This window comes from Rhizomucor pusillus, assembly GCF_041956525.1.
Source record: "Rhizomucor pusillus strain CBS 183.67 unplaced genomic scaffold VTP01scaffold_21, whole genome shotgun sequence".
Classification (NCBI taxonomy): Eukaryota; Fungi; Mucoromycota; class Mucoromycetes; order Mucorales; family Lichtheimiaceae; genus Rhizomucor; species Rhizomucor pusillus.
In genome coordinates, this window is record NW_027192163.1 from 27,950 (window position 1) to 41,495 (window position 13,546).

The 13,546-nt window shown below is 44.6% G+C and overlaps 6 protein-coding genes across 6 annotated transcripts; 2 read left to right on the forward strand and 4 right to left on the reverse strand.

The window, feature by feature from the left end:
• Nucleotides 1–375: 375 nt before the first annotated feature.
• On the reverse strand, nt 376–2,556 carry VTP01DRAFT_5207 (uncharacterized protein; the record flags this gene model as incomplete). The annotated part of the gene is made up of 7 exons (XM_069383974.1): nt 376–1,019; nt 1,076–1,154; nt 1,212–1,297; nt 1,358–1,417; nt 1,482–2,178; nt 2,238–2,420; nt 2,491–2,556. 7 exons carry the CDS (start codon nt 2,554–2,556, stop codon nt 376–378), a joined length of 1,815 nt encoding a protein of 604 aa, XP_069235440.1.
• A 1,477-nt stretch (nt 2,557–4,033) lies between these two features.
• On the forward strand, nt 4,034–5,316 carry VTP01DRAFT_5208 (uncharacterized protein; the record flags this gene model as incomplete). The annotated part of the gene is made up of 6 exons (XM_069383975.1): nt 4,034–4,135; nt 4,218–4,281; nt 4,346–4,665; nt 4,730–4,981; nt 5,060–5,178; nt 5,244–5,316. The coding sequence occupies 6 exons, from the start codon at nt 4,034–4,036 to the stop codon at nt 5,314–5,316; spliced, it is 930 nt and encodes a 309-aa protein (XP_069235441.1).
• A 66-nt stretch (nt 5,317–5,382) lies between these two features.
• VTP01DRAFT_5209 (uncharacterized protein) lies at nt 5,383–6,103 on the forward strand (the record flags this gene model as incomplete). The annotated part of the gene is made up of 5 exons (XM_069383976.1): nt 5,383–5,502; nt 5,561–5,652; nt 5,717–5,763; nt 5,826–5,920; nt 5,987–6,103. The coding sequence occupies 5 exons, from the start codon at nt 5,383–5,385 to the stop codon at nt 6,101–6,103; spliced, it is 471 nt and encodes a 156-aa protein (XP_069235442.1).
• A 104-nt stretch (nt 6,104–6,207) lies between these two features.
• On the reverse strand, nt 6,208–8,280 carry VTP01DRAFT_5210 (uncharacterized protein; the record flags this gene model as incomplete). Its single annotated transcript, XM_069383978.1, has 4 exons — nt 6,208–7,578; nt 7,642–7,786; nt 7,856–8,058; nt 8,140–8,280. 4 exons carry the CDS (start codon nt 8,278–8,280, stop codon nt 6,208–6,210), a joined length of 1,860 nt encoding a protein of 619 aa, XP_069235443.1.
• An 885-nt stretch (nt 8,281–9,165) lies between these two features.
• VTP01DRAFT_5211 (uncharacterized protein) lies at nt 9,166–9,905 on the reverse strand (the record flags this gene model as incomplete). Its single annotated transcript, XM_069383979.1, has 2 exons — nt 9,166–9,655; nt 9,724–9,905. The coding sequence occupies 2 exons, from the start codon at nt 9,903–9,905 to the stop codon at nt 9,166–9,168; spliced, it is 672 nt and encodes a 223-aa protein (XP_069235444.1).
• A 608-nt stretch (nt 9,906–10,513) lies between these two features.
• VTP01DRAFT_5212 (uncharacterized protein) lies at nt 10,514–12,378 on the reverse strand (the record flags this gene model as incomplete). The annotated part of the gene is made up of 4 exons (XM_069383980.1): nt 10,514–10,745; nt 10,899–11,989; nt 12,044–12,109; nt 12,229–12,378. 4 exons carry the CDS (start codon nt 12,376–12,378, stop codon nt 10,514–10,516), a joined length of 1,539 nt encoding a protein of 512 aa, XP_069235445.1.
• Nucleotides 12,379–13,546: the final 1,168 nt, after the last annotated feature.

The window sequence follows — 13,546 nt, forward strand, 5'->3', positions numbered from 1 at the left end:
TTTGTATTTATTCCAAACAGAGCAGTTCATGAGCCTTGGCACACCCCCTTTCGATGCTCCTCTGTGTATAAAATCTAATTTACAAGCGTCAGTGATGCTTTTATATACATATTATATGCGCATTGTTAATGAGCATTCACGATGAAGAAAATCTTGTTCGCTTGCTTTGTCTTTTTGTTCCTTGCTAGAATATTACACTGTCACAGAACTTTGAACCAGGTACAATTGAATGTTATGTAGAATTGCTCATCGATGTACTAGTTCATAGAATTTTGTCTCAACCCATTCTTTTCTTTTTTTCGAAGGTAATAAATGCATGAAAATATTTATTCTATGATAACTGTAAGGAATACGTTTGTACTTATTACTACATCTTTAGAACATTTTTAGATAGCTGGACAGGCTAGAGAGTGCGGGATCAATATCATCTGGGGAGTGTATCACTGCTGTGTGTGCGATGTAAAGGTCAGGACGAACAATAATAATCGCTGCAGCTTTGCCCTGGTTGTCGTTGAATCCGACCCGTTTCGTCAGCGACTCTGGGGAGTCAGGGTGATCTTCCATCCAAAAAGCATCTTCCACGTCGTCGTTGGTGGATGTTGCATACTCTGGAATACGGTATTCGTGAACATGCCACGTCGATTCGACGACGAGTGGACGAACAGCCTTGTCTGAATAGTTCAGCTTTGCTAGCTTTTCCCAGAATATTTCCGTCCAAGGGCACGGCGGGTACTTTGATGCACGGGAACACAGCCAAATAATTGTATGTCTTGCGCCGCTGCCACGGAGGATCTGCCGAATCGTTTGTCGCTCTATACTGTCAAGCATGATCCGCCTGCGGAGCACGTTGGTGTCCGGCATGTATTCACCTGCCTTCACAAGCGGCGATGTGGGATTTTGGAGCAGAATGGGAGAGGTTGGCTCGATGTGAAGAGATAACTGCATCAATCTAGTGACTGCATTCTGCTTAACTGCATCAAACGATAGTACAGCTCCCATAGCTGTTCGGATAATATATGCTATATAAATATGGTTAGCAGTTCCATTTACTTTAAGACAATCTCCATATACGCACACATTATCCAATTAGAGTTTACCATTACTCTGGTCAACCCTCCAGCTGTTTGCAGTGTCACCTTGGCTACCGGCACTCTCTGTGATCGTATCAGATACTTGATTGCCGCCAGGACAACTATAACGCATTTATTTACCTCTATCGAATAAGAATCGAGTAATTTTTCTGGATCAGAGGATGCACCGTTCAGAACAAGCGAAAGCTTCCACGCCAAGTTGTCAGCTAATTGTACATTCGTGAGTCATGATAGCTCCAGTATTTAGGATGTTAGATCTCCATTACCATCCTGGTAACCCAAGTTTAGACCTTGACCACCGGCTGGCGAATGGCAGTGCGCAGCATCTATCATAGAGTCAGCCTTTCGTGATTTATACGAACTCCGTGGACGAAGCATCGTCTAGCATACCTCCAACGAGAAAAGCACGTTTGCGACGGTAATTATCTACCATGCGCTCATTGATGCGGAACATGGATGTCCATATGGATTCGCGGACCTTGACCTTCAAAGGTGCAAGTCGTGTATCCAAAAGCTCTTGCATTTGCTCGATAGAAAGGGAGGTTGCACTGGTGAGACCATGAGTGACTTTTTGGTTGTCTCCTCCGTCTTCCCTGCTGTTTTCCTTGTCTTCTTCGTAAGGTCCCAAGTTGACGACGATGCGGTGACGATATAGACCGTCCGGCGTGTGTCTGCCCAACGGGATCACCAAACAGAACCCATATTTTCCGCTATTAAACATGTTCATGCGCTGGTTCCTGAGTTTGTGTGCATCGTCGCCTTCCAATACAACGTCTGCAATAGCAAACTTGGTAGCAAGAGCATGGCCTTCATACTTCCAATCGGGAGTAGCTTTACGGACCATCGAGTGTGCGCCGTCGGCTCCGACAAGGTACTTTGCCTTAATAACTTTCTCCTCTCCTCCTTGCTCGACCACAGCCTCGATATGATCGTCGAATTGCTTGTACGACTTGAATTTCGTATTCCAATGGATTGTGGCACCTTTAGAATGCAGCAAATTTGCAAGGATCGTTTCCGCCTTGTCTTGGGCCAGCAATGTCAGCTGCGGGAAAGACGTGCCTTCGTTGACGGCATCGATGCTACCAACCTATAGCAAATATATACTTAGACCTGCGTTGCAATTAGGACTAACAAAATATCTTGTACCTTTTGGCCGTCAAAGTAGATCTCGCCCCCTTGGCTGACAACGCATTCCTTGAGGAAATGGTGTGCAATGCCGCGATTCTCAAGAACCTCCAACGTGCGAGACGTCATGAGCACCGCGCGGCTCTGGATAATGGGTCCTTCTTTTTGGTCGCATATGTAGAAAGAGTGACCGAGGGTAGCAAACTGTTGACGTACAAACATTTAATAAGCATTATTACTAGTTATCGTATATCAGATCAGCAAGCCTTCATACCTGGTAAGCAAACAACAAGCCCACAGGACCTGCACCGCTAATAAGCACGTCGTATTGTTCTGCCATTGGTCTGGATATGCAAGAGGTGTTGAAGCAGTTCAAACTTTTACACTGTGAATTTATATGCGTGATCTGAGAGTTCGGTGACCGGTAATTCATTTGTGCCGGTCACCGACCGGAAGGACGAGGATGCGCTTGGATCACGAGTCTTCCCGTCGATCGGAAGGCCTGGAAACATGTACAGCCACCCTCTTTGTTCTTTCAGAGAAAGGTGCAGCAGACAGATGATGCTTCCAAATATGTTTTCGGTCTGGTCAGATATATGGCTCACGACCCAGCTACCTAAAACGATAGCAACATGGGTATGTATTTCTCGTTTTCCTGCATTGTTACAAAGTCTGACGAGCGCCGTCGATGTCTATGTACCAACTTTTCTTTTGCTCAGCATCTTGCTTTGCAGAATACACCGGAACTTCTCATACCATCCATGGTTGGCGCTTTTCGTTGCTTTTCGTGAGAGCCATGTATCTAACAGCATAGCACATATCACCTCTCGATGCCATACGCATCACGGTAAACAGAACTTACGGAATAAACCGTATGTAAGTATAAAGTGAAAAGATCGACAGAAGGTTACATATCTCACACGTCTTTATACCTGAATTAGCTGTTTTAAGTGCATTGAATGATCAGTAGGGATTAGCGTTTACGAAGCCCCAGGGTCGATTCGAGTACGAAAAGTTGTAAAAAATGTATGTATCAGATGGAGGTATTGTAGACATTTTAGCAGATATACTACAGTCTGCCACGATGAAAGCCGTGAGGAACATATATGTCGAGACTACGTTCAGATAGACTTGAAAACTGAAAGTTACATACTACAGTAGCTCTGACAAAGACTTTGAAACTCTTGTCAATGTTCACGTCCCACTTGAATTTGCTGCGAAGCTGTGAGGGAACGTCTACAAATAAATGAGTTTGTATTATATCATAATATCGCAAACATCACTTCTCTGAACCTTCTCTGTGACCAAGGATTACATATGGAATAACATCCAAATGGCTTGGTATATTCTGTTTCTAAGACAAGTGGATCCAAAGGTGAAATAGACGGCAAACGATTATACATACCCAAAATTGTCGCTATTCGAATGTCTTTAGCGCTAGTACGAGAAAGAGTTTGATAAAAGCAAGCATATGATTTTTTAGCTTACAAAACATACATATTCCTTATTACGACAACGTGAAAGTACAAGCAAACTAGTCTCAGTAGCTTACATATTTATCAAGATGTTTTACTTGAGGCTGTGCTTTCGATGTGTGAATATCTGTATGATGACTCGGAAGTGGCAGGAAAAAAATCATCAATCGAGCGAAAATTGTATTCCAGATTTCGCTTTCCCTTTTCAACAAAAGAGGAGACACGTCCGTTCGCCTGGCTGCTCCACTTGCTCTGATCTGTAAAATTCCTTTGTCTCGAATCCAACACCGTCATCATCTCTATCCCATCTTGCCTCTGTATATATAGTAGTGATAACGAACGATGACCACCCTCAGCTCCGTTGCCGATGTCGATGCCTGGATTGCACAGCTTTCCGAATGCAAACAGCTCGCTGAAGCCGACATTAAAAAACTCTGTGATAAGGTATGAGGGAGCAAGAAAGCAGGAGAGTCAAGATACGGAAAAGGGCTTGCTTTGCTTACACACCTTTGGTCGATTGTGCTAGGCACGCGAGATTTTGCTAGAGGAGTCCAACGTACAGCGTGTGCGTTGCCCGGTCACAGTGTGTGGTAAAGTGGCTCGAAAAAGCGCTGTCGTGTATCGCAGAGAAAGAAAGCTAAAGTTCTCAAAAAGGCGATATCCACGGCCAGTTCCATGATTTACAAGAGCTTTTCCGTATCGGCGGCAATTCTCCCGACACAAACTATCTCTTCATGGGCGATTACGTTGACCGTGGTTACTACTCTGTGGAGACGGTCACTCTCCTCGTCGCTCTCAAGGTGCGATACAAGGATCGTGTGACGATTCTCCGTGGCAATCACGAGTCGCGCCAAATTACACAAGTTTATGGTTTCTACGATGAATGCTTAAGAAAATACGGCAACGCCAACGTATGGAAAATGTTTACGGATCTCTTTGACTACCTTCCGCTTACTGCACTTATTGAGGATCAGGTACATCGTCACGATAAACTTCTTTTCCGAGAGAACATACAATTATGCTGACACAATGGTTTAGATCTTTTGTCTTCATGGAGGTTTGTCTCCATCGATTGATACCCTTGATCAAGTTCGGTCCTTGGATAGAATCCAAGAAGTCCCCCACGAAGGACCCATGTGTGATTTGCTGTGGTCGGACCCCGATGACCGGTGCGGCTGGGGCATCTCGCCTCGCGGTGCTGGTTACACCTTTGGACAAGACATTTCCGAAACATTTAATCACAATAACGGCTTGACTCTGGTTGCAAGAGCACATCAGTTGGTCATGGAGGTAAAGGAAAACCTTCTTGTTATGAAAAAAAAAATCATATGCCCATTTATTCTGATATTTTGGGGGAAATCTTGCTAGGGATATAACTGGTGCCACGATCGCAATGTTGTGACCATCTTCAGTGCACCGAATTACTGCTACCGTTGCGGTAACCAGGCTGCAATTATGGAAATTGACGAACATCTAAAGTACTCCTTGTAAGTGTCGCATAGCAGCATTTTCCGCCACCTTGCGTGCTCACAAACATGCGATGTTTCTGTAGCCTTCAATTTGACCCGGCCCCCAGAAAGGGAGAACCCCACGTTAGCAGACGTACTCCAGACTATTTCCTGTAGACAAAAGCCTGAAAAGGAACACACACAAACACACGTATATATACATTACAGCGCGAGATAACCCCCATGAAAACCTGGAAAAAAAGAAAAAAAGAAATCGGACCAATATCCTTATCGATGTTTCAGACCAGCCAATCACTGTCTTTCCGAGTGTCAACTTTTTGCATAAATATCAACTTTGCTGCTGTTTTTTCTTCCCTTTTTTCACTTGTCTACTCCTCCTTTGAAAATAAGACCATTCTAGTTACCGATGCTACCTAAAAAAGTGTCTGCTTTGACGCGCTGCAATGCTATCTTGAGACCACGCTCCCTGAGAGCTCTGTCATCTTTGGAACGGTAAAGAAACCCATCTCTCCATTAAACTTGTGCTTTTTCAGTAAGGTTCTAAAGGATCCTTTAGTGGCAATATGCAAGACAAATCTCACGTTGAAAACTACCCTGCTGGACGTATGTACGAGCGACAATTTCGTTGTAAAGTTTATCTCGAATTAACCAGAGTGTAACAACAGGTGCTGCTGAGCAACCTGCGGCCGACACTACGGGCAATCTTATGACTTCGGCCCCTCGATGGAACGAAAAGTTGGCTTCAGAGAGCGAAGCATGCGTTAAGTTCATCATACGTATATCCCCGTGACTGTCGATTCATTGACGTATTGTGTTATATATTTAGGTCAAGGCTGACCAAGAGCCTGTTCAAAGCGTTCAAGACTTGGAAACTAGGAGCGTAAACTGGTTCCGCAAACATGAAAAGCCAGATGGCACTGTGGTCGATATTCCTGTTGACTAATTTAAGCTCATTGCAATCAATGGAAAAGAGAAAAAAGTTGCATTTGTGATTAATAGCAAACAAAAAAATGTACATAGGATTGAAGAATTATTGTTATTATCTAGTTAAACTCTTGGTAACGAACGTCTTCTTTGCTTGATAGGAGCAAGTTCATCTGGTAAACCAAAGGCAACGTGGCCTCTCCTGTGCGATCTTGAATATGTTTCTCCAAAGACAATGTCGACTTTTGTTGCGTGGTTGAAAACAGTTGTTGAGTCTGCGTGCGAGTAACCCTTGAATTTTCTTCGAGCTGCCTTGGTTAGGCCAGTAACCAGCAGCGCTATCTGCGAGTTGCCGCGCGAGACACCGTCGGCTCTGTGCAGCGCAAGCATCCACACGCACACCCACCATGCCAACGGGATCAAGAGCACAAGACAGAGGGTATAGTAAGCAGCAGGATTCAAGTGGTATGACATTGGTATATCGTAGCACGCCGTGCCACTGATCGGTCCGAGGGCTTCTGGGCGTCCCAACATAAGCAGCTGGTCGGCCTTCTTGAAGAGATCGCCCGAAAATGCCTCAATGTTATTCCTGTTATTCTCGTCGGCGTCGTGCTTCCAGCTTCGAACAATCTCCAGAAGCTCCCATTTGCGAATATTGACGAGCTGTGCTACAAGCGTCATTTGTATCGCATACGCATTGAGCATAATCAAGTCGCTTGGAGTGCTTGATCCAGAAGCCCAGTACGAGTTGTTGATGAGTTTGTTGTAATCGATGTTGATAGGAGTCGTGTTGGTTACATTGGTCCACCAATCTCTACCCGAGACTGTGATGGATGTGAGATTTAGATAGCTGGATAAAGTACATATATGCACGCTGATTTTGTCGCTTTCTGTCGTCAAGAGATTTATCTTGCCTTGATTTGTCAAAGCGACAAACGTCTGATTACCGACATACTGCAAGTTGGACGGGTCATACGTCATGTTTGGTTGCACGTTGGTGCGGTTGAAGAAATCAGCGTAGGTACGGTGCAGCATCGAAGCATCGTATCGGAACTGGGGAACAGTAGGATCTTTGTATGCTAGATAATCGCTGCTGTAACCATACTTTTTCGCGGGTGTTATGGTCGTATTCTGCGCGTCTGGATCTACAAACATGGTTGTGTTGTAATCGCCTAGGTGGCACGTCGGCTTGGTGTGTATGATCTCAATATCATTGTAGGTGCAATTTGATGCTTGAACGGGACAGTTAAAATTGGTAGGTATATACCAGTCATTTCCTGCCAGACTGTATCCCAGCGATACGAGATAGCTGGCTTGAACGCCTGTCAAAGTTCGAAAATCGTATTGCGTCAAGCCGCTGCTCACGAGTGATTCTTGGCTGACATTAGTGTATCGCATCGTAGCTTCGCCGGGATGGCATTCAGAACCAGTTTGAGCTGTTAAAATTTGCTGCGAAGCTGGACCCATCACGACGAGACCGATTTGGAAGATTATCTAAACAGGAACCCGCGTCGAATTAGCTTTTTTACGCATATACTTTAGGTACAGATCACATACAGCTGGTGCCAGCACTGAATCCAATCGGATAGCTGTAATCACTTTAACCATGCCACCAAGACCTCGGGTGCATGCATCGTAGACATCCAACAGTCCAAGTTTCGCGCCATCTTGCAAGCGGATCCACTTGTGTTCAGACAAGGCACTGATGCGAAATCGTGGTTAACTCCTTTCTGTATACTCGAGTTGCAACAATCACATCCAAATGACTTACTAACCGATACCGCCCGCAACAAACATCTTTATCAGGGTCATCATAAAAGATATCAGTGTTGGAATGTGCAGACCTGCTAGGGTGGAAGTAATGGGCATACCGTCCGCACGGACGTAGATGTAAATAAGAACGCCTGTCAGAACAACTGTGCAAATGATGTTGAGTGCCGGCATGAAGCCGATGATCGAGTATTCATGAGCTGCCTATAAAAAGCATCCATGCTGACAATTAGATAAACTGTTATTTTGCCTCGAAGTTTGCAAGCTATTTCATCATCACGTTACCTGTCGATCAATGCTTTTAATCGATTTGAATGATAAAGATTTGGATGCCGAAAGTTCCGGTCTCGTCGCTCGACCGGTGGTGGTTGAAGTCAGCGGTGACTTGACAATGGTATCTTCGCTGGTATGCGTTGACTGATCCATGTAATATGGATACTGAGATCAAGTAAAAGAAAACGAGAAAAACGAAAGAAAGGGAAATGCAGAAATGAGGGAGCAAATCTTTTTTCTTTTCTCGGTTCGTGATACATGCTCTTTAAGGAATCCTCGGACGTGCGCCACAAAACAGAGTTCTTTTCTGTATTAAAATGAGCTGCCGATCAGACGCTGTTGCTGTTGCTGCTGCTGCTGCTTCTGCTTCTGCGATGTACATATGTAAAAAGCATCGACAACGTACCCAGCGCCCTGCATGCATTTCATCACGCAATCATCAGCGGGAAAGTGTGTCGTTTATGCCCGCTGTGATGATATCTTAATTGATTTGCGGAGGCTGCAGCAGCTCAGCCCCACTGAAGAAATTTGGCAGAGCACCGTAGCACTGAAATTAGGACGACACCTTTTCTAGAAGGGGAACGGATGGTGCCTGAAATGCACCCTCTGGCCCCACCAAGCTTCTTTCTCTCATCCACAACCTGCTGCGCAGCGTAATAGTGCGCTACCAAGTTGGTCCTGTTACGTGATCGAAAGTAGGTGACAGGCGAATCCGTCTGCATTGTAGTCTTATACACACCGAAACTCTGGCTGCGGACAGTGCTTAAATTGAAACAGAGAACCGCTAAAGGAGCTCTGTACGACTATGCGTTTTACTCATGGGCCCCTTTACGACGAAATTAAATGGCTCCGTGCTTCAAACAGTCCAGTGTTCTTCACATACGCTCGAGCCCATCTTTGATATTTTGAACCTTTAGTATTATAGATCAAGAGTATCCTTGCTCTACAATAATGCAAACATTTATATAAGTCAACTTGTAAATAATTCAAAAGAAAAAGAACAGCAAAAGCGCTCTATACACGCTAGTTTCACGAGATTTATTTGCATTCTCCATTGTAGCCACTCTTGTTATCACAGCAACATATGAACTGATCAACCTCGGCGCCGTCTTGACCGATGAAGCAGTCTTTTGCCTTTTCATCGAAACGTCCGGATACGCAGCACTCCTTGGTTTCCTCTGCGGCGTACATGAAGGCAAAGTGGTTGTGCGGTTTACAGAAGCAACGGTTCTCTTCTTGTTTGGCGGCATATGCTTGTAGATTTGAAAATAAAGCGAGTGCCGTGGCCAAAACCAGAGTAGCTATTAGGAGTGACTTGAACATGGTAACAAAGCGAATTGATAGAGACAACAAAGGTGGACCTGCGTCTGCTTTTATAGTTTCAAAAGACTCCTGTTGATATACTTCAGACTCCTGCTTCTTTCTATCCACGGCAAACGTATCAAAAATAGCAAATCTAATACATAGAGTTGCAGGACAAACATGCTCGTTGTTGTTATGTTCTGAGTAACTGGAACTGAAATAGTACCTAGCACAGCATTGTGTAAACAGTTACAACGGAAAAAAAAAAAAAAAAAAAATAAGGCTCAAAAGTACAGATTGTTATTCGCACTTCTGCGAAATTCATTCAATCGTTGCTTTCGGTGGGAAACAACGCTTTTGCTCTCATTAACTGGTTCTATATCGTATCTGTCCATTGGATCCATGTAATCGTACGTTGGAGTCTCACAGTGACTCGATAGCAAGATTGTCGTGATCTCTTTGCTTGGGATGCTCATTGTCTTTTACAAGACTCAAAATCTATAGACGTTTCTGTAAATACGAAAGTTGGGTGTACGTAGAGGCACCCACGCCTTTCCGAAGGTCATGCATGATAGCTGCTGATGTCCAGGCTGATTGCTATTCTTCACTTTTGGCCGACGACTAGCGGCGGATTTCTGGTCCTTGAGTTAAAACTATAAATGCATCCGCGCTAATCTCGTACACTGTACATAAGAGGCAATAGCCTTCAAATGACAAAGGTGTAGCGACAGTCTGAACAATCAATTGCGTCTTGTGATGTAAGCTTACTCTATTGGAAAGTATGTCATTATGCAGGTCAAGCAGATAAAATTACGGGGTTCCGAGCTTACCCCTGGGATTCTCTGCAAATGTGGTTAGCTAAGCTGGCTGGCTTGCCATACCCATCGTATTCAGTGTACGACTCAATCCAAATATCGTAGAAGAAAACATAACAATCCTTCACAACAACCAATATACCAGGAACACAACATTAAAGACCAACAAACAGTACTTTACATTAAGCCAAGTTTTATTTTTCAACAAAAAGGAGCACTGTCCTTTTTCAGCAAGGAATACGTTAAGAAAGCGGTTCCATTGAAATAATTTATTTCTTGGAAGCCTTCTGGGCAGCCTTGGTGACCTTGCCAGACTTGTCGACCTTCTCGACGGACTTGATGACACCGACGGCGACGGTTTGACGCATGTCACGGACGGCGAAACGGCCAAGAGGAGGATATTCAGTGTATGCTTCAACGCACATGGGCTTGGTAGGAATCATCTTGACAATAGCGGAATCGCCAGACTTAACGGCCTTCGGGCTGTCCTCCAATTTCTTACTAATTTACCGAAAGCAAAGCAAGGTAAGTAAACAAATGTAAACAATCCAAGAGGCTCAGGAAGGTTAAACAAGTGCGTAGTCATGACAATTTCAGGTAACCATGGCAATTTCGACATTTTAACCTCCGACCTCCAAATTTTTTTCAACTTACCCAGAACGACGGTCAATCTTCTCAAGAAGCTCAGCGAACTTGCATGCAATGTGAGCAGTGTGGCAATCCAAGACAGGAGAGTAACCAGCGGAGATCTGACCAGGGTGGTTCAAGACGATGACCTGAGCAGTGAAGGAAGCGGACTCCTTGGCGGGGTCGTTCTTGGAGTCAGAGCAGACGTTACCACGGCGGATATCCTTGACGGAAACGTTCTTGACGTTGAAACCGACGTTGTCACCGGGAACACCCTCAGCGAGCTGTTCGTGGTGCATTTCGACGGACTTGACTTCAGTGGTCACGTTGGCAGGAGCGAAGGTGACGACCATACCAGCCTTGATGGTACCAGTTTCGACACGACCGACAGGGACGGTACCGATACCACCAATCTTGTAGACATCCTGGAGAGGAAGACGGAGGGGCTTGTCAACAGGACGGACTGGGGGATCAATGTTGTCAATAGCTTCCAACAAGGTCTTGCCAGTCTTGTTGCCGGCCTTGGTTTCCTTGGTCCATCCCTTGAACCAGGGCATGTTGGGAGATTCCTCCAACATGTTGTCACCGTTCCAGCCAGAGATGGGGACGAAAGGAACAGCCTTGGGGTTGTAACCGATCTTCTTGATGAAGGTAGAGACTTCCTTGACGATTTCGTTGTAACGAGCCTCAGAGTACTTGGTGGAGTCCATCTTGTTGATGGCGACAATAAGCTGACGGACACCAAGGGTGAAGGCGAGCAAAGCGTGCTCACGGGTCTGACCATCCTTGGAAATACCAGCTTCGAATTCACCAGTACCGGCGGCGATAATCAAGATACCGCAGTCAGCCTGGGAAGTACCAGTAATCATGTTCTTGATGAAATCTCTGTGACCAGGGGCATCAATGACAGTGACGTGGTACTTGGGGGTTTCGAACTTCCAGAGGGCGATATCGATGGTGATACCACGCTCACGTTCAGCCTTGAGCTTGTCAAGAACCCAGGCGTACTTGAAAGAGCCCTTGCCAAGTTCAGCAGCTTCCTTCTCGAACTTTTCGATGGTACGCTTGTCAATACCACCGCACTTGTAGATCAAGTGACCAGTGGTGGTGGACTTGCCCTGCAATGGAAATTAGCATCTGGTTGCCATGGCAGTGCTCAATCAGATACTTACGGAATCGACGTGACCAATAACGACGACGTTAACGTGAGTCTTCTCCTTACCCATGACGGTACTTGGCTAGAAAAATTTATAGTGTGTGAGTATCTCTGTGGTTTGGATGAGGATTTGCATCCATTCTCGTCGTTTTTATCGACGGATGGATAATGGATGGATAATGGATGGACATGAATTCTCACCTTCTTCGAGTGAACGAAAGGGAAGGAACCTGTCTGCACCGAAACCCTTCGAAGTTTTATACCAAGCGTTAATTTCGTACTCCGAATTTCCAACTCTCGCGTCTGAAAACCAATTACTGCATACTTAAAAACAGTTGGCGTTTGGAGCATCAAATTGCACGACAATCAAGGCAAATTTAAACCTTTGGAACCAAATTAATAAATATTCTTGTCGATCTAAGGACGACGAAAACTTACCATATTGGTTCAAATTTGCCATGTAGTGCAGTTGCCAACCGGGTCAAACAGTAAAAAATCCAGGTATTCTAGGCTTGTATCCTCTCTTACTTACCTAGTCATCTAAAGAGAAACAGTCTCAATATTAGTACCTCAATAATATTCAGAATCCAGGATGAACTGCAAGGCTTACCGTAAAAACCTAAACCCTTTCGGGTCCCACATTCGCAGTGGTGGATCGATTTAGTCTACAGAAGGCTTGGGGTGACCAAAGCCCTCCCAGACTTTTCTTGCAATGAAGTACATATTCTTCGAGGCATTGGTGTTCCTATTCCACAGCATTCCACAGGTTTAGCCATCCAGGATGCCATGGTGAGTAACACCGTCCTCCGTCTTCAGCTTCTTCAGAGATTTTGACATGCAGCTATGACAAAGTAATGTTTACAATGGTAGAATCCAAAGGACGGAAAGTAATTGCCACCGACCTTCCTCTTCTGTGAGTTTTTCTTCAACTCTTTTAGCCTTCTTTAATGCTACAATCAATAACGCCGGATATAGAGCTATTCCAATAGATAGAAATATGGCAGATATAGTTTCAAGAATCTCATAGTGTTCATCAAAATAAATCATCTTGAACGGAAAAAAATTCGAAGGAAAGAAAGTGAAGCCGGAATCGATACCATCCGCCGCATGTAATCCATTTTTTGGGTGAATCAATGTTTCAGTGTGCGTGTCTATGTCCAAAAACTGTGCTTTACGAAAGCGATCTGAAAGGACGAACACTGCGTGAACCAAAATAATCAAATGATGTGTGCGAACGTATCCAGATATAAGCTCGATATAAAGTCAAGCGAATATGCATGCAGCTGCCTTATATTTAAGGTTATTTTGACAAGGACGAACCATGTACAGATTATTGCTTGCCTTTCAAAACTTCTTTCGCATCCAAATGAGACGGCGAGAGGATAACAGATTTTCTTGTAAAGCTTGAAATGACACGGGTTATTGTCTACGATGTTGTGAATGTCCTCTGATATGAAGCAGGTTGCAATAGACGATTAGGCTATGGAGGGCTGATTCATGGATGGTTATTGTTGTTGTA